Source organism: Ananas comosus, linkage group 12 (genome assembly GCF_001540865.1).
Source record: "Ananas comosus cultivar F153 linkage group 12, ASM154086v1, whole genome shotgun sequence".
NCBI lineage: Eukaryota > Viridiplantae > Streptophyta > Magnoliopsida > Poales > Bromeliaceae > Ananas > Ananas comosus.
Window position 1 is genome coordinate 3168247 of NC_033632.1, and position 21262 is coordinate 3189508.

Consider the following 21262-nt stretch of genomic DNA (forward strand, 5'->3'; position numbering starts at 1 on the left):
AATATCATCCTCACTCTACAACTTCTCACCCAAAGGTTAAAAACTTAATAACAAAAGAAGAGACCAAATACTATCAATAATATTCCAGCCCAACTCTATATATATATATATATATATATATATATATATATAAATATAATTATGCTACTATACTATCAATAGTACCAAGCCCTTGGTACTATTGAGTTTTCGGCCCGTTGGATGAAAAGATGTGCGGTTAGGATGATAGTAGTCTCCAGTTAAATTGATAGTGGTCCCCTAGGGTTGACTTGGTGGTTGGTTTAATAGTGTAATCTAATGGTGGAAATGATCAAAGAGTAGATTTAACGGTAAAAAATTCAATAGTACCAAAGGCTTGGTACTATCGATAGTATAGTAGCCGGACTCTATATATATATATATATATATATATATATAGAATTATGCTATTATACTATCAATAGTACCAACCTCTTGGTACTATTGAGTTTTCGGCCGTTGGATGAAGTGATGTGCGGTTAGGATAATAGTGGTCCCCTAAGGTTGAGTGGGTGGTTGGTTTAATAGTATAATTTAAAGGGTGGAAATGATCAAATGATAGATCTAACGGTAGAAAACTCAATAGTACCAAGGGCTTGATACTATCGATAGTATAGTAGCCGGACTATATATATATATATATATATATAGGCTGGGGCTACTATACTCTTATGAGTATAGAGCCTTCTGTACTCATAAGTTTTCGACCGTTCAGATGAAAAAATATAAGGTTAGGATGAGAGTGGTTACGGTTAGGTTGATAATAGGATCCCTAAGGTTGAGTGGGTGGTTGGTTGAATAGTATAATCTAACGGGAGAAAATGATTAAAGGGTAGATCTAACGGCCAAAAACTTATGAATACAAGAGGTTCTATTGAGTTTTCGGCCGTTGGATAAAAGGATGTGCGGTTAGGATGATAGTGGTCCCGGGTTAAATTAATAGTGGTCTCCTAGGGTTGAGTGGTGGTTGGTTTAATAGTATAATCTAACGGATTGAAATGATCAAAAGGTAGATCTAATTTATTTATTTATTTATTTATTGCTTGGAGCCGTAATGTATGCCCATACAAACTGTTGGCCTTCATGGCACATGGCAAATTGCTCAACAGGATAAGAAATTTTTTTTTTTTTTTAAAAAGACAAAATCTGAAGCATCCAGCAAGCAGTAGTAGATGATATATTAAAATAAAAAATAAAAAATAAAAAAAAAACTTATTAACTTTGCTGCTGAAAAAGTTCAACTATCATCAAGTTTTACCCACCAAAAAAAAAAAAAAATCAACTACCACAATGTGTTGCACAGATTAATATGTTTCAAAAGGAAAAAAAAATGAGCTAATTGTTATTTGAGCTAACAGTAATTACTCCGATCGAATCAAAGCGAGTTACTTTTCTTAACAAAAAGAAAAAGAAATATATCAGATTTTTAAAAAAATTTTAGCGCACTTTCGATAAATTTATGTCAAAAGAAGTCCTAAATGAATTTGGGATATTTGAGTAATTTGGCTTTTTTTTGTGTAAATAATGATAATTTAATTAAAAAATAATAACTAAATTTGCACTAAATACTGAAAATTGGACTGTTTTTTACAAACCCCACCAATAATGGGGGGAAGTACTGAGACTCTCTTTGCACTATTCCCACGTGGGCATGTGTTCCTTTTGCCTCCTCCATGCATAACATTGACTTCTCTTTAGGCTAAGTTTTTTTGGCGCACATAAATTCTTGACATTCGATGTACTGAAATTTTCTGCATGCTGATAATTTTATTGTCGCTCAAAAAAAGAGATGAGTCCCAAATCTCAATCCACTGCAACAATTCAAGCATTAGCCAAAAAGACAAGAAGATACAACAGTTGAGACTGATCCTGTTTTCGATTTATAGTAAAATCAACTGATCGTTCGTAGAAATTAAGTTTTTGTATATTTGGATTGCAGAAAAATTACGCCACGTATTCTTTAATCCATTGTTCCGGCCGCTACCAATGAACTGGTCTTATATTCACACTTATTCACTCCAATCTATTGTTTGTGATCTCCTCAACTACTTCTTGCTTGTTTTTGTTTCATGAAGAAGAAGCAAAGTGTGTCACACGTTTCATCAATAGTGTGAATTACAAGAGCCGTAAACTATGCCGAACAAATTAAAAAAGGAAAAAAAAAAAAGAGAATAGAAAAAAAAAAAAAAGTTAACAACATTAATATTATTAATTGTTAAAGTTAAAGCTAAAAAAGTCCAAAGAGCCCACCTCAGTTGTAAACTATGAGAGTGGGATATGGAGTAGATGTGGAAATAAATTTAATAAGAATATGAAACAACTAACCGTCCCTAGAGCAAATGATAAAAGGTTTGGTGGTTGGTATCCAAGGTCCCAAGTTCGAATCCTAATTGATTCACATTTTCAGCTAAGTTTATTTCTAAATAGAATAAACGGAACGAGAAACGTACTACTTATCTCTCTAAAAAAAAAAAAGAAAAAAGAATATGAAACAAATAATATTTCCCTAGAGGGAAAATTTTATAACCCTATGTTATGATTTGATTCCATTTTACCACCGTATGACTTAAAACATAGTACTAATTTGTCATCATGTACTCATTTTTTTTTTTTTGAAAAAAAGTAGCATCTTACCGCTTCATTCATTTAGGAGTTGAATTCAGCTACAAACTAAGACAACCAGATCTCCAAAAATAAAAAAAAATAGGTCCCATTGCTCCCTGAAAGAGCAGATCTTCGCCAACAAATAATCCGGTGAGTACTTAGTATCTTGAAAAATATGGTAATTTCGTTCCAACCATATGACCCATCACGTAGTGACGATCGTCGCCAGCTCCCTCCTTCCTAGCGAACCGCCTTTAATTCTGCTCTCGTCCCGCAACCGGCTTATGGACGAACAAAGGGAGAGGTATCGTTTGTTTGGAAGCAAGACCTCCAACAGGGTGCCAGTACTAAGGCAGCCTGCGAAAATGTGATCCACTGTTTCTGACGATGACAAGCATAAGACAGCTCTCCTTGCCACTCCATCCCTCTTTCAAAAGATTGTCCACGGTGGGCATCTTTTTTTTTCAAGACTAACCACGGAAGTATCTTTACTCGTGTTGTTGTAATCTCAATTTTTTTGAAAAGATGAGCTTTAACTGAAACAACAATCATATAGTGTCAACGTGTTACAATTTGAACTACATGATGATAAAATAAAATCAAGCAATACCAAGAGCGGCGTCTGAAATTTACTATAGCTATATAAAAGTATATTTTTACATATAGTAAAAAAAATTAAAACTTTGATATTTGATATATATGTAGAACATAATATATAAGGTTTTGTCTCAACCATGACATCCCCCATTTAAATAGAATCTAGACTCAAACCTCAACAATTGTACTAAAGTCCAAATAGGAATTAATATTATATACACAAAAAGCAAATTCTCAAAGACATCATAAATAAATCCTAAATCAAATTGTGTAAATATATATATATATATATATATATATATATATAATATTATATAGAACTAGATCTATATATTATTAATAGCGCTAAGTTATTGTGTTATTAGGTTTTAGCTTTAGATGAAGAGATGTGTATTTAGGATAATAGTGATCTTCTAAGATTAATTGAGTGGTAGTTGGTTGAATAGTATGATCTAACGATAAAATTGACCAAAAAGTTAATTAACAGTGAAAATTTTGATAGTACTAAGTGCTTGGTGATATTATGAGCAAAATTTGTTGTGTGAATGTGTAATCCTATTGTAGTAATCCCTCCAAAAAAACTAATTAAGTTCCGAGAATGCTGGAAATGAGATGCAATTATGAGTGAAATAATAGTTTTTTTTTTTTTTTTTTTTTGCTTTCATACCCTTGCAAATATGTAAAATTTCCTAAAAAACTTGTAATACCAACTTTCCTTTTTTTTTTTTTTATGCAAATTGGCCCCAAAAAAAAAAAAAAAAAAACTTACCCTGTATGGCTGTATTATTATTTCAATTAAATGCTTCCTATTAAATCCGACTAAAATTGCTAGGATAAAAAGGTACACATTTGAGCTCATACTTTATTTTTTGATGAAGAGAATTTGAATCCACGATCATTTGATCTATAGACTTTTTAAAATTTTTAGAATTCAAAATATGTAACATTTTAATTTTTTTTAAAAAAGTACAGTTCCACATCCCATTAGGACGCATCACAAATTAGACAACAATAATAAAAATTTAAAAAATTATTTGCCAACGTATCTAATTACATAAATTCTATGTACTTTTATATTTGAAAACATTAACAGCATCAATGAAGTTCTAAGTTTTTTTTTTTTTTTTTTTTTTTCTGAAAACCCCATTTGGTAATAAATACGTGCAATATTTTAATAAACAAAAGCAAGTGGGAACAGCGTTTCCACGCCTACCATAATGTTGCATCAGAAATTAATTATTTAATAATTATTTTTGGCCAAAGATAATGCGGCTACAAATTAAATTAATTAATAATTATTTTTTTTTCTGAGCCTCGAAATTGAAGAGACGTGGGGGTGTGGGAGTCACTACGCACTCGGCCCACCGTTTATTTTAATGCGTGCTTTAAGATTACCGCTCGTACTATCACAGAGACACTGGTCACACAACCCCTCAAGAAAAAATAATTTAAAATTAAAGCAAACAAAATTAGTTATAAAATTTTATCTAGACCAGTTATTTAGACCAATCATTATAAACAGGCTTATTTTTTTAGAATTGCAGTAGCAAAAAGCACAAAGTGCTTTAAATTTCTGAATTTCAGAATTATAAATTTACGATGATAACCGCCATAAGAGAAGTATCTAATATTAGAGATGAATCGATTGGAAGCTTTAGTTTTATTTATTTTTGGGTATCTTTTAAAGTATAAAAATAAGTGCTTTCGAAAATATAATCCTAAATAACGCGATAACGGTTTGAGAAGAACTTTTAGTTCCTGTTTGGTCTAGTTTTATTTGTTCAAATATGATTTTGAGATCGATCTATAAAACTCGAGTTTAGAGCTTCTAATTTATCTGAAGGGATTTTATAAATTGGAAGGTATTTTACAAAGATACCGTTTGAATTGGGTACAAAAGAAGGGATAAGGAGCTTATCCCCCCTCTTGTACCCAAATATAATAATGGGTGGGTGAGAACTATTATTATTATTCTCACCCATACCGAGTTATTCCGGAATAACCCGGTATGGGTGGGAATAAGTTGTTCCCACCCGGGGGCCCCCCGGGTAGAAAGAGAGAGAGATATTTTTGTTTTAAATTAGAATTTAAATTTTTAAAATTTAAATTTGTAATTTCAAAATTAAAATTTATAATTTAAAATTCTAGATTTTAAAGTTTAAATTTTAAATTTGATATTTTTAATTTTTAAATTTTAAATATGATATTTTTTAAGTTTTAAATTTTAAATTTGATATGTTATATCTTTCAAATTTAAATTTGGTCTTAAATTTAAAATTTGATATTTAAAATTAAAATTTTTAAAATTTAAATTTAAATTTTAAAATTTAAAATTTGAATTTAAAATTTTAAATTCAAATATAATGAGAGGCGTAATACCATTATTTTCTATTTATAATTATCAACTATTCTTCTTATTCCATCTTATCCATCCAAACGCTATTTTTCTTATTTTCGGGAACAGCCAAATCTTCATCCAAACACAAAATTGGTTTAATTCTCGCTTATACCTAAACTTGTACCTATCCTTGGTATAAGCTAGTTCTTACTTATATCTGAACCAAACGAATCCTAAGGTACTTTCCTAAATAGTACCTAAGAATGTCAATGACATTTTATCCCAAATCGAATCGAAATGGAACGAATTTAACCGATGCTAAACAAATGTAATTACAGTTTTGAATATAAAAAATCAAAACCTAACGAATTCAGATTAGGATATGACTTTTAGCTGTATTTGCCCGATTCCAACCCTAAACTGAACTAGTTTTATATTACATAATTTATAGAAATTTGAATTTATACTTTGAAACTTTAGATTTGAGTATAATATTTTTAAATTTTGGTATACAGAAATGATTTCTTTCGGTTTCGATTTTTCTTTATTGATTTTAGTTTTGATAATGAATTTTCAAAACCTGACGGATTCGAGTTTGAATTTAAATTTTGATTTTGATAATCAGATTCATATTCGGATATTTTAAAATCTGCTCCGAATTCGACGTAATGACATCCCTAGTAATACTATTGAATGGTATTTCATTGAACAAATAAAACCAAATAAGTTCTTAATTCTCCGATTGACAAAAGAATATAAAAAAAAAACAATCTCAATTAAAGAATAAACTTTTATAAACATTCACCAAATCTAATTTTTAGACGTAACAGGTAAATCAATTATCACATCATTCCTTTAACTGTACAATTAAATCAACTGTACAGTTACGTTTATTTTTCATGCATCTCTTTGTGGTTTTAATGTTGCTATTAATACATTCATTAGACAAATTAATGAAAGAGAATTTGAATTTATTCAAAGGCGCAATAAAAAATTAAAATTTAGGTGACCTATAAATGAAATTTCGTAATAGGCTCAACAACCATTTATCTATTAACCTATATAAATTCCTATTGTTTTTGCCGCATGGCAAATTTTCTTTCAACTTCACTAGATCTTTTTTTGAACTCATATTTGCTCTTGACTCTCCCCCCTCATCTCTATTTAATGACCTATAATTAATGTGCTCTTTAATTTATACGTTACTTATTTTCCTCTTCAATATTAGTCATTTCTTCTCCATCAAACCTCCTTTCAACACCAAACCCTTCACCTCCAAATCCTTTAAAATCACGAGAATTAATTAATCGAAAATGCAACATTTAATTATATGCACCATATTCCACCAATGAGTGGGCTTTATAACTCCAATTCACTCCCCATCTCCATTAATCCCCCACCCCTCCCTTTTGCATGGCCTCTTATTTTCCATGCAAAAAAGAATATCATCATCTAATTTCCCACCCTGCACTCATCTAGCTTTTTCTCTCTCATTGTATTAATGAAGATGATGAGGATGATGAAGAAGAAGAAGAAAAAGAAAAAGTGCATGCGAAGAACGTTGTCTCCTTCGAGAAGCATCGTCCCGCAAAGTCGAGCCGTGGCCCATATAAGTGTCTGCTGGGTTGATTCAACTACTCTGTGGCCCATATAAGTGCTAGCTCTTTTTTTTTCTTTCACAACGGAATGTTCAAAAGGCACATAATACTATAAAATTGTAGTCTATTACTGTATTTCAATGATTTTTAAAAAATTATATAAGCTTCTAACTATAATTTTATTTTTTTAGTAGTTGAATTTAGTCATGCAAATTGACTGTGCTTAACATGGTATAATTTCCTATACATCAATAAGCTGTAAATATAAATTTTATTAAAATTTTAAAATTTTGTTTCTATTATCTACCCGCTGCATCGCACGGGTCTCTACACTAGTAATCTTATTATTTGGGAACACAAAGGAAGCCTCCCGGGTTTGGGGGGCTTCCGGTGGGCCCCACTTTTTTCTCTTTTTTTTGTTGTCCTTTTCCCTTCTCTCTCTCTCTCTTCAACAAATTTTTTTATTTTTTCTTACAGTAAGTGTAAAATTTTATCACATGAATCAATCTTATTTTTTAATAATCAATATAACAAAATTAAAATTTTATTTAATAAATATCAATATATTTTTTTTTATTTTTTTTCTATATCAAGTATAAAATTTTATCGTATAGAGAAATCCTATTTTTTAATAATCAAGATAACAAAATTAAAATTTCATCTAATTAGGAATCCAAAAATGATCTCCCCTTATTTTAGAGGGTTGTGTGGCCCACAAATTTTTTTTTGTATTTTTTTAGGATTAATCGTATAGTGCTTTCCAAACTTTCCACCATTTTTTCTGTTCCTAAATTTTTTCAAACCTCTTAATTCCATCGCGATAAAATAGCAACCGTTAAAACATATTTTAGAATTAACGAAATTACCTATTTAACTTTTTTTGCATGCTAATTTTAATCCCTAAATTTTGCATATTTTTCACTTTAGTCCCCAAAACATATATGAATTGGCAACACTAAAGAATACCTCTTATTATTTTGGAGGGTTGTGAGGTCCACACAATTTTTTTAAGGATTAATTTATATATATAAGATTTAATATTTTTAGAAAGAAATCTACTTTAATTTCATTCTTTAATTTTTTATTATTCAATATTGAGATAAATAATATTTAAAAATATTAAGGCATAATAGAAAAAAAAAATAATGTTAATAATTATAATAGTTTACTATTGTATTATCTTCCCGCCGTATCGCGCGGGAGCTCCTTAACTAGTTAATGTAATTTACGAGCAAAAACAAAATTAGGGGACAAAGAGATCTAATTGACTCGCCTTAGAATATTCTAACTGCCGAACTAATTATTAAAAATGAAAAATTATTCATCTAACAACACCCTTAAACATTAAATTAATGGTTAACACGTCACCCGTAATATTCTTAAGATTCTCCCCTAATCAAGGTAAACACAACATTAGAGCCATTAAACAAAAAAATAAAAAAATAAAAAAAAACGTAAAATGACCAAACGGATAAATTTATGTCCTTGTCGACGTGTCATCACGTGCATGCAAAATTTGGGAAACTTTGATAAAACATTAAAACTTTGGCGTTACGATTTGAGCTCCCCAAGAAAATGGGACGTAACTCAGATTATATATATGATTTTTTTTAAAAAAAATAATGTACCTCCCATTTGTTACCATAATAATAAATAAATATTCATGAAATTCAGATAGTTATTAATGAATGAACACTAGTTAATTAATTTAGCAATTTATTATTCGTAGTTTGATATTTTCGATGTATGTTCAAGGAACTGTTAGATATTCTTAGGTTTACTTTCATAATGCGGTAGCAAAATTTACTGTTGTTATATTTTTGAAAGTTTCAAAAAATTTAAAATTTTTTTAATTTTTTTATTTTCAATATTATAAAATTGCGAGAGTGATAGGTATCAAAGAAGCACGTAATTCCAAATTATAAAAGAGGTAATTTTTTACTACAGCATTACCAAAATAAAATAGGATTAAGCTAAAAATTCTTGATTAAGCCACTATCACTCTTATTATGAATCTTCGCTTTACTATAAGAATTCATCATTAAATAAGACAGTAAAATAATACACTTTACAAGTCAGCTAGCGTATACTAAAGTATAACATTTTATCATGTTAATTAACTGCGATATTCTAATTAACTACAATATTCTAATTAACTGCGATATTCTAAATTAAGTTAATATAACTTTTTGGTAGATATTTTTTTCTTTAAAAATGTAACTTCTTAAAGCATATTTGAAACATTCAATCATTATCAAATTCGTTGTCCATAATTAACCCCCAAATATAATAATAGATCCTCTTATTATTAGAATAGATATTGCACGTGTGAATACGCCAAAAAGGACAAATTATGATTTTTTTTAAAGAGCTGGAGACAGCTAAATATATGAACCTGTGAACAAAGCTTTTGGGCCTACAAGTTGATATATAATTGAGAACAAAATTGTACAAATTCCCCCTGACTTTTAGATGTTTTGCAAATAAACCTTGAAGTTTTAATTTTAACAATTAATTTTTTTAAATTTTTTTAAATAGTTTCATAAATTCATCTAATAATCAGTGCGTTAAAAATCAGCTTGAACCGGTTGGACCATGACCTAATCCCTAGGCCAGTTTGGTGACCCATAAAACCGCAAAGCTTTAAAATCCGTGTTGGCGAGTACACCGATGAAACGGTCCGGTTTTAATTAGCTAGATGGATCTGAACCATCAATTACCATGTATTGTCGATCGGACGGTCGGTTCAGTTTAGATTTCTTTTTTTCAAAAAACTTTGTAAACTATATTTATTTATTTTCTTTATCTTTATTATTTTATACATAAAAAATTTAATAATTTATTATTTATGACATCATACTGATATTGTTGGTTCGATGGATCGAACAGCTAGTTGAACCAGTTAATTAAACTGTGACCCAACATCCTTTTCGCTTCGTAACCTGTTCCGAGTTTTAAATTGTTACACCTAATTACACTGCTATTATAGTTGCGTATCTTATATTTTTTTTCTTTTTTTGAAGCATTAAGACATCAAAGTATTTATTTTTTCTCTTCCAGTTTGGATAACAAAACTTGAGAATTGAAGAACAAAGTGAGCTTATCTACCATTTACGTAATTTTTTTTTCATGTATTAGAATTTAGGCCAATTTGCATAAAAATTTCATAAATTTTGAGCTTTTGTAAAATTGAGCCGTCTTTTTTAATTTTACAGATTCGGTCCAAATTTTCAGCAAACTTACCAAAATACTCCTATTACTTTTTCTCTCTTATCTTTCTCTCTCCTCTCATTTTCTTTTGTTCATTTTTTTTTTCTCTCGGAAGAAAGCAGCGGAGGCAGAGACGGAGGCGGAAAAGGCCCGCCTCGCCTCTCACCCTCATGCTCTCGCTCTCACCCTTGCCCTCGACTGCGCACCCCCTACCTCCCTCGTTTCCAACCCCACCGAGGCCGCGCCGCGACTTTTGTTTTTTTCCTCTCCAACTCTCATCTAGAGTCTCCGACAACGACGCCTCTCTCGCCCTTTCCCGCCCTTCTTGCCCTCTTCCTCTTCCTCCTCCTCTGCCGCCTCCGACGACGACGCATCTTCGCTGACACCGACACCGTGGAGGTCGTTGCAGCGCTGCAGCCTTGGAGGCGGGGGTCTTTAGCGGTGGCGTCACCAACGATGTGGCCGTTGGCAGAGAGGGGTGACAAAAAAAAATTATAGAAGAAGCAAGAAAAAAAAATAAAGATGAAAAATTATAGAAAAAAAAAGATAAAGATAAAATTGTACCGTTAAAATAAAATAGTGCAACAAGAGGAGAAATAGTTCAACAAGAGGAGAAACAGTGCAAGAAGAGAAAAAACAGTATAAATATCTCTTAAAGTGGTATAATTATATCTCAAAGAGTACAACAAGAGGAGAAACAGTGTAAATATTTCTCAAAGAGTATAACTTTTCTTTAAAGAGTATAACTTTTATCTTAATGGATGCAGTTTATATCTGAAAGAGTGCAATAAGAGGAGAAACAGTATAAATATCTCCCAAATAGTGCAATTTTCGTTTAAAGAGTGTAATTTTCATCTTAAAACTGCAGTTTACATCTTAATAGTGCAACGTTCTTTTAAAATAGTGCAATTTTATTTTAACGGTGCAATTTTATTTTCATCTTTCTTTTTCTATAATTATTATCTTTTTTTTTTTCTTACTTCTTCTATAATTTTTTTTGTCACCCCTCTCTGCCAGCGCCGACGACGACACCACTAAAGACCCCCCGCTTCGAGGCTGCAGCGCCGCAGCGACCTCCACAGTGTCAACGTCGGCGAAGATGCATCGTCGACGAAGAAGTATCGTCGTCGAAGGCGGCAGAGGAGGAGAGATAGGGAGAGGACGAGAAGGGCGAGAGAGGCGTCGTCGTTGCAGACGGTGGAGGAGAGTCGGAGAGGAAAAAAAAAAAAAAAAGAGTTACGGCACGGCCTCGGCAGAGGAGAGAGAAAAAGCCTCCGCCTTCGCCATCGCTGTGTTCTTTAGAGAGAGAAAAAAAAGAACAAAAAAAAAAAAAAAGGAGAGAGAAAAAGTAATTAGCGTATTTTGGTCAGTTTGTTGAAAATTCGGTCCGAATATGCAAAATCGAAAAAAGTGGCACATTTTGCAAAAGCACAAAACTAGTGGACTTTTTATGCAAATTGACCTAGAATTTTAGAAAAAATATTTTTTTCTGTGTTTTAAAGCTTTAGAAGAATATATGAAAGACAAGTTACTAAAACGGCAAGAAGGATTTATTAAATTATTTGATAAAGTTTAGGAGATCTAATTATCAAGATTAAAAGTTCGGGGTTCTTTATGAATCTTTTCTATAATTAATTATAAGCCCAAAACCATAATCTAAAGTGGATCAACTTGTCTTCAAAAAATTATATTCCTAAACATTTTACGTGGCTTAGATGTATCCTACTTAAGTAATTTACTAATCAACCCCTCAAAATGGACTAATAATTAAACAACTTAAAATTATAGCAACAGTGAATAAAAAACAGGTTGTGATTAAATAAATAAATTGGGCAAGTTGAAAACATGCAACTTGTGTTCTTCAACTGAAAAAGATTCCCCTGGGGACATAAAATTGATCGCGCAAAATCTCGGGGATTTGATTAGCCAGCTATTATGTACTCAATAATCCAAGTGTTCACATGGCCTTCCTTGTTTGACTACAAATTAAGAATCACTAATTACGCACTAATCCGATTTGTTTAGCCTTGTTGTGTGACTTAAAAGATCGAGCTAACCACTGTGTTATTAAAAAAAAAAAAAGGAAGAGTTTGTGCCCATCTTGTACTATAATTAGTCGATTTTTTGAGAGATTTGAGTTGTCGTGTTTTTTTTTTTTTTTTTTCTTTTGAGGAAAATCGTTTGAGAGCGAAAATTTATTTAAATAAAATAAGATGATAAAAAAATAAAAACTTCAAAAGAGAACCATACAGTACATTTTTTATCAGACATATCCCAATTGTCTAGCTGATCAGCTTGTATAACATTCCTGGAGAAGCGATAATTCTATCTAAAATAAAAGGCGTGACATACGTCGATGAAGGACTGTAGTGTTTTGAGCTTCATTCTAGCGACCTAAGTGAACGGCTCGGATTGGTCAAATCTGAAGTGGATCGCTTTATTAATAATCAATGCTGATCGTTCGAGAATATCTGAATTCGTTTTCCTGGGAAGGTATTCAAGAGAAATTTGATTGCTTTCGACACTGTTTCAATTTCAGTTGACAACGCATCATGAACATTTTCAACAAATCTGAAACGCACATACAAATACCTTACTGGTTAATAACGAGAGCACCAATTCCACCCGAATCACCATCTCTTCAGCTACCATCTATCCAGACTTGCAGTGAGGTGTCCGAGTCAACCGGCACCGAAATTGCATCCGGTGTAACAATTCTGGATCGAAACTCACTTGCATACAATGAAGTCTAAATGTGAGCTCTCGCGATAATAATGAAAATGGAGAATTGGGAAGTTGTCGTGCTTTTTTTATTGATCTAAATCGGACAAAAATTGTTGGGTTCGGTATGCGTGTGTCGGAATAGTGATGCCCAAAAACTTATCAATTCGGGTATGAGGCGTATGTGTTCGATCGGACCTCAACCCTAGTCCAAACTTATCGAAGCGATCATTAGAGGAGGTAAGTGGATCCAGATGATAGGGTTTTTTGGTGGGTTCTTGGATTTGGATCCGAAAAATGGGATCCAAAAGCTCGTCGGATGGATCTATTTTAGACTGGTGTGCGGACCAGTTTCTCCGGGTGTGATCTGTAACGATTCGATCCGCCCCAACCATTTGTTACCTTATAAAGATTAAAAAACCAATTGCTTCCCAATTTTTTTTTGTTCTAGTTATTTTTTTGTTTAAATTACATTCAACAATTCATTTTTAATAAGGGATAAGCTAAGATTGTAATGGAATAGGTGCTTTTATGTCCACCTCTAATGGGCTTTAAGGCTCGTAAATGTTTAGCCCATAAACAGTTTACTCTAATTTAAATTAATATTCAACATTTAGGCTTAATTGATACAGTAAAGCACACATTGGATGTATCATATCAAAGAGAACAGAAAAAAAGTAGGAAAACAAAAAATAAAGTGCCTTTCTTATGTAATGATCACTTAAAAATGCTTAGTTATTTTAAATCTCACATTTTTATCTGTATTTATTTATTTTGTTTCAAATGATCCCAATGTTAAAATTACACGTATGATCGGGCCGAACCTGGTCGACCCAATAAAAATAAGAAGAGACCCAAATCCGACCCAAAATCCAATCTGACTGGGCCTACCCAAGGTCCCAAGTCCGAATAATTAACATTTCCAGCTAAGTTTATTTCTAAATAAAATAAACGAAACGGATAGCGTACTATCTATCTCTCTGAAGAAAAAAAAAAAAAAAAAAAAAAAAGTCCAATCCGACTGGGCCTACCATCCAACAGCTTGCTCAGCTCGAAATTCTGTAAAAACTTTATTTGACTGTCCCAATAAAATATCCAATAATATTTCATCGAGAATATATGTTTTTTAAAAAATCCAGATATTATATTTTACACACTATTAGTGATTGTATCTTTTTTTCATAGAAAATAAGGAATAAGATAAATCGTTCTGATCGGACATATCTCAGCCGTTGAATTTATCTCTGCGTCGGCATCATTCCACTAGGTTTCACGCGATTTCAAAGCTAGTCTCCATCTCCTTATCAGTTGGGTTTGTGTCTCTTCATTTGCCCAATTTATAATTTTATATATCGATTCTTATGCATGATTACTAATGCTGGGGAATTTAGAATTCCAGTTTTTGCCCACCAGGTGTTTGTTGTGGTTCTTGCTTGGAAATTAAATAAAACTCTTCTCATGTACTAAGCTTTGTTGTAGCTTGAACATATATTATGTATATGATCCTTATAACTCTTCGCTGCTGAATCATTACTTTTTCTTTCTCAAATTGAATAATCCAAAATGGGTTTTCCTCGCCATCTCAATCATGTACCCAAAACAACTACGAAAGGTGCATTTTTTGGCTCCTACGGTGGTGTTCGCAATGTGTTCGATGAAATGCCCCAGAGAAGTTATACATCTTTCGCCAAGCGAACACACGATGATATTGGATACAGGAACAAGTTTTATAACCCCAGGCTTCGACCAGGCTTTTATAGATCCGCCCATAGCGTCGCAGATCCCCAATTCGTCGTAGTTCCGAACACCCGTGAAGAAACTCCCGTTTCCGACTCCATTCGGGTCTCAAAAGACGCCGAAAAGATCTGCCGAATACTCTTGACAAAGACTGGTTCCAGCGTCGAGTCTTCACTCGATGACTCCGGAGTAGCGGTGTCGCCGGCTCTTGTAGAGGAAACTCTTAAGAGGTTGAGTAATGCGGGAATGCTTGCGCTTGCCTTCTTTCGTTGGGCCGAGAAGAGGAATGGTTTTATGTATACGACCGACAGCTTTCACTATCTGATCGAAGCGCTTGGAAAGATCAAGCAGTTCAGGTTGATTTGGAGCTTGGTGGATTTTATGAGACTGCGAGGTTTGGTGACAAAAGAGACCTTTGCATTGGTTATACGGAGGTATGCGAGAGCGAGAAAGATCAAGGAAGCTATTGAAACTTTTGAAAAGATGGGGAATTTTGGGTTGAGGCCTGAGCTATCAGATTATAATCGTTTGATCGATACGATTAGTAAGTCGAAGCAAGTTAAGAGGGCGCAGGAGCTATTCGATGAAATGAAGAGGAGGAAAAAGTTCATGCCCAACTTGAAAACTTACACGATTCTACTCGAAGGTTGGGGCCAAGAGCGCAACTTAACAAAGCTTAAGAAAGTTTACAAGGAAATGATAGATGAAGGATTCGAGCCTGACGTCGTTACATATGGAATTCTAATTAATGCCTTTTGTAAGTCTGAAATGTGTGATGAGGCAATAAGGATATACAACGAGATGGCGGCGAGTAATTGTGAACCGACTCCTCATATCTACTGCACTCTAATTAACGGGCTTGGTTCGGAGAAACGATTAGGTGAAGCTTTGAAGTATTTTGAGCTATCTAAAGCTAGTGGGTTTACACCCGAGGTGCCCACTTATAATGCAGTTGTGGGCTCTTACTGTGGGGCCGCGAGATTTGATGATGCTTTTGCAGTAGTGAATGAGATGAAGAGAATTGGAATCGGCCCAAATTCCCGTACTTATGACATAATTATCCATCACTTGATCAGGGCAGGGAAGGCCGAAGAGGCATACCGGGTTTTTCAGACAATGGAGAAGGATGAGGACTGTTGCCGGCCCCAGCTTAATACATATACTATGATGGTCACTTTGTTTTGCAGTAATGAAAGAGTAGATATGGCTTTGAAAATGTGGAAGCAAATGAGCGAGAAGGGGATCGTTCCTTGCATGCATATGTTCTCGTCGTTGATTAATGGGCTGTGCTATGAGAATAGATTGGATGAGGCTTGTCGGTATTTCCAAGAGATGCTGGACAAAGGGATAAGGCCGCCGGGGCAGTTGTTTAGTAAATTAAAGGAAGCACTAGTTGACGGTAGTAGAAAGGATTTGGCTATTGAGATGAGCTTGAAGTTGGATAGGTTAAGAAACAATCCTTTGGATGATTAACTACAGTGAGATCAAGTGATAGTAATTTTCATAACTTTTAATGCAAACTACATGGTTGTTTATATACTTTCGCAAAGACGCGTGAGATGTAACAAGAAATGGAACAATGTCAGATCAATTGTGAGGGCACGCAAGATGCTGAGGTTTGTAACGAAGGGCGCAGAATGGTGTATTTATTGTGTTGTTAAGTGTTGGTATGAAGAAACATTAAAATTTTGCTTTCGTTGTCCCGCTTACTTGTTTAAACTTGAATTTCTACCAAGTGGACTTAGAATCATCTTATGATTTTACCTAACAAAGTGATTCATGTTTCGGCATCTGGTTTCATTTTGGTCAATACATTACCTGGAGATGTTCTTTACATACAGTGTATGAACTCCGACGCCATTTTGATGCATTTAATATCATGGACAGCTTTATTTTGTATCAGATTTTCTTCAGTATAAGCCTTATAATGCTTTGGGATATATTATGTCAACTTTCCTCTGCCTCTTATTAGTAGTTGTGGTATCAACCGAGTGTGGTGCTTTTTTCTTTTTTTTTTTTAACCTTCATGCCAACTGTGCTATGATTTGGGATTTCAGATTATGGATAATGTATGTTAAGGGAATATAAAAAAGATTTGTGTTTGTTTAGTTTGATGCCATATCCCTTTTCTTATTTTAAACTCAAATGCATATGCTTTTAAGTAGGTTAAAGATTTTTTTTTTTTTTTGAGAGAGATAGCACGCTACCCGCTTTGTTTATTTCATTTAGAAATAAACTTAACTGGAAATGTGAATCAACTAGCATTCGAACTTGGGTCTCGGTACCAACCACCAAATCCTTTTGCCACTTGCGCTAGAGACGGTGGATAAGGTTAAGGAATGTTAAAAGCGTACTTTTAGGTGTATCCATTTTCTCTTTTATCGTGAATCTTTAGTTCATTTGAGTGTCGAAAACTTCGAATGGCAAAAACTTTGAACAAAACCTGCTTGACCGATTCGATCATTTGTTCTCAGCTGGGCGTAAACAGTTTCTTGAAACAAAAAGATCTCAAGCTTCTTACTTAATATCATGCAGTCGATTGTTATTGTAAATTATGTTCAAACTGCTTTATATGTTTAGGTTTTGTTCATGCTCTCAGATTCAAAATTGTGAAGAAGCGGTCCAATTTCCTCTGCATGTGGCCCCAGTCCAAAACAACTCCAATGGACCAAGGTAGATTGAAGCTCCATTGTTTTGGTTTTTGCATGGATCAAGACTTATTAGATCCGACCCATTTACATCTCAATAAGAGACGACACATTTACTGATGAAGGACTGGGACCTAATAGTCGCGTCTTAAGTTTTTTGTTTTTTGTTTTGTTTTTTTTTTTTTTCGGGGCCTGGCTGTCTCACACTTGTAGCTTAATTCACTATTCTATTGAATGAAATGGATAGCATGCCACCTATTTTTCAAAAAAAAAGAAGAAGAAGAAACCGACCCATGCTAAACCCGTACGAACTTTCCCCTGAGTCTATTACGAGCCCGATTTCTACAGGCGAGCATAGGGTATGTTTGGTCCGGCTGCACAATCTGATCCCTCGCCGCGCGACATCTGCAGTGATAGTATGAAAAAAGCATCAGAGTCAGTGGCTTGACAGAAACATTTATGCCTTTCTGCGCTGCCACTGCACTTCACATATGAAGCCAAATGGTTTAATTGATCCAAAAGCATTGTCCGCTAATTAAGGGTAGCAATCCAGCTCGTTGTTCATAACTCAGCTCATGTTCAGCTTGAAATGAGCTCGAGATCAAATCGCTCGCATAGTAAACAAGCCGAACACGAGTTAAATTTTTCAGCTCATTTAATAAATGAACCGAACGCGAGCTGGGATCAACTTGCTCATGTTCGGTTCGATAAAAAGCTCGAATATATATATTTTATATTTATATAATTATACATAAAATTTTAATCATTAGTCCAAAGTCTAATAGGTAAGATCTCGTAAATTTATTTTTTATACATATCTTTTCTAATCTTTTTAACTTGTTGTTCGTAAGAGCTTAATTTTCTAGCTTAATATTTTAACAGGCTAGCTCGTGTTCGTCTCGTTTATGAAACAAGCCGAATACAAGCCGATCTCAGCTCGCTCGTATTGACACCCCTATCGCTAATACAGAACCGCAGCCAAACAGGCCCACAATTGCGTCTCTACAACCAATCAAATCGTTTCCTTCAACAGCAAATATTCTTATCCCACATGTAACCCCTTCAAAAAAAAAAAGCTCCACCCATAGCCTTTGTGTTCCACAAAGTGACATAATCTTTCTTTAGCAAAAGGGCCAAAAAAAAATGAAAAGAAAAGAAAAAGTTTTAGAAAATATAAAATAGCGGGAGTAAAATATGCACTAGCAGTGGCTTTTGCATTTTCGAGAGTTTTCTATTTGAGACAAACCGAAAGCAACTTCATGCAGTAAAAAGAAAAGAGAAGGCTCAAACACACTCTCCCAACTTTGTTGCGCTCAACACCACATTACCTTAAATGGAAGAGGTTGTGGCCATTTTCTCATTTTCCATTTTCCAATAATGCCACACCCATGCATATATCCTGCTCCTCCCCGTTGTCGCCGTGCTCGTCGCCGACCGGTTCGTTATCATGTGTATTATAGTCGAATAAGAGTCCACGTAGTGGGCAAAAAGGATCTAACTAAGAAAAGGATCATGTGTATACTTCTTCTTTTTTTTCAGTGAAATCTTATTTTGTGATATAAATTTATGCCTGTTTTTTTTTTTTGTGTTTTTGAAACTTATAGTGATAATATTAATACATGCACCCCTTCTTGTTAAAAAAGTTGAGTAGAAGAGACCTAGCTATTCAACATAAAAGAAAAATGACAAACTAGTTGTTAGTAATTCTAGTATGTAGATTCTGATTTCTAAATTAACTGTTTTTCAATCGATGTCAAAATTCTTAAATAGTCTCTGTTCTTAGTTATTCTATGTTAGAGTAATCGATGTGTTTAAAAGTATAATATAACTGACAAATTGAGTAGCATATGGTAATATTTACACTTTATAATGATAAATAACCTCTGATAAATTGTAATGTGGTACTTACCATTACGCCTAATAATTCTAAACCATTTCTCATTAGATTAATTTTTTAAATAATTAATACGATATCAAAACTAATCTTAAGTCTCCTTCTCTTTCAAGAGGTTTCAAATTCAAATCTGGTATCTGTCATTTTATGGCACACATTCTACTTGTTACTTCATCTTTTTTGCTTTTTTTTTTTAGTTCACAGGATGATTCATCCAATAATATAGAGACTAATTCTAAACAGTTTTTTTATTATTGATTTACTGCATAACACCACCAATATGCAGCTGATTAAGCAATGTTGCACTGGGGCAATTAATAGTTTTTAATTTCGTAATATCTTTCATTTTGGAATATACTTTGAGCTAGATTACAGTTACTTATAGCAAGACACCTCATGCGACGTATCAAACTACGTACGTACGTACATAAACCCTTTTACACCGTACGTGAATACATTTACGAGATATTCTATGGTGTCCGTACAATTACTTAGCTGAACCCCGAAACGCCATTGGCCCTCGCAGAGCTACGTGTCAAAATCTTGCATGAGGAGCATGCGGGACGCCCAAAACAAGACTCTTGCGAGTTTGGCACTTGGCCTATCATATACAGGGAACATAGTTTCTCTCTCTCTATATAATATATATATATATAGAGCAGGGCTGCTATGCTCTCATGAGCACGGAGGCCTCCGTGCTCCTGAGTCGTTTTCGATGATGGAGTTTTCGAATCGACGATCGACTCCGTTAAACTTGATCTAGCGTATTTAGAGTTTCTAGAAAATAATTTTTGCGACTTTTTAATATCATTTACCTAGCAATCGAAAGGATTCAAAATCAATAATTTTTAACCGCTGAAAATAAAAATCCTATAAAAAGTGGTGATATAGCACTAAAATTTTCGATCAGAAATATTAATCTTGTTGTAGATAGTATAAAGAATTTTGTATCAAAATTTCATCTGATTTGCATACTTCTACACCGTTAAACTTGAAAACGGCAGATATTAGCCATTAAAAATTATGAATTTTGAATCCTTTCGATCACTAGGTAAATAATATCCAAAAATCACAAAAATTATTTTCTAGAAACTTTAAATGCGCTAGATCAAGTTTAACGGAGCCGATCGTCGATTCGAAAATTCTATCATTGAAAACGGCTCAGGAGCACGGAGGCCTCCGTGCTCCTGAGAGCACAGCAACCCTACTATATATATATATATATATATATATAAGAGTGAGCTAGTATGCTTCTCGATGCACGGAGCCTTTCGTGCTTCCAAATCGTTTTCGATGTTGGGACTTTTGAATCGACGATTGGTTCCATTAAACTTGATTTAGAGTATCTGAAGTACCTAGAAAATAAATTTTGTGATTTTTCGATATTATTTGCCTAGTGATCGAAGGGGCTCAAAATTAATAATTTTAATGACCGTGGTGAGCCGTTTGCAAGTTTAACGGTGTAGAAATATTCAAATCACGTAAACTTTTAATATAAAATTCTTTATACTATATAAAACAAGATCAATTTTTTTGATCTAAAATTTTAATGTCATATCATCATATTTTGTAAGATTTTTATTTTTAGCCGTTGATTTTGAGCCACTTCGATCACTAGGCAAATGATATCAAAAAGTAATAAAATTTATTTTCTAGATACTTAAAATACTCTAGATCAAATTTAACGGAGCTGATCGTCGATTCGAAAGTCCCAACATCGAAAATAATTTGAAAGCATGGCGCGCTCCGTGCTTCAAGAAGCATACCAGCCGCACTCATATGTATAATATAGAGTTCGACTATTATACTATTATGAGTATAGATTTCTTTATACTTTACTTCATTGATTATTTTCATCTGTTAAATCATACCATTCAATCAACCATCCACTCAACTT

General features: G+C 33.4%; 1 protein-coding gene across 3 annotated transcripts; it reads left to right on the plus strand.

Annotated features, from left to right (window-relative positions):
- LOC109717886 (pentatricopeptide repeat-containing protein At1g71060, mitochondrial-like) lies at nt 14260–16722 on the plus strand. 3 transcript variants are annotated; one of them, XM_020243828.1, is made up of 2 exons: nt 14260–14398; nt 14699–16722. In XM_020243828.1, the coding sequence occupies exon 2, from the start codon at nt 14746–14748 to the stop codon at nt 16294–16296; it is 1551 nt and encodes a 516-aa protein (XP_020099417.1). In that variant the 5' UTR covers nt 14260–14398; nt 14699–14745; the 3' UTR covers nt 16297–16722. The 3 variants fall into 3 exon arrangements, with proteins under 3 accessions (XP_020099417.1, XP_020099418.1, XP_020099416.1); XM_020243829.1 differs by having other exon boundaries at nt 14260–14393; XM_020243827.1 differs by having other exon boundaries at nt 14260–16722.

Coding starts and splice junctions, on each gene's coding strand:
- LOC109717886 (XM_020243827.1), top strand. CDS start 14,650: ATGGGTTTTCCTCGCCATCTCAATCATGTACCCAAAACAACTACGAAA.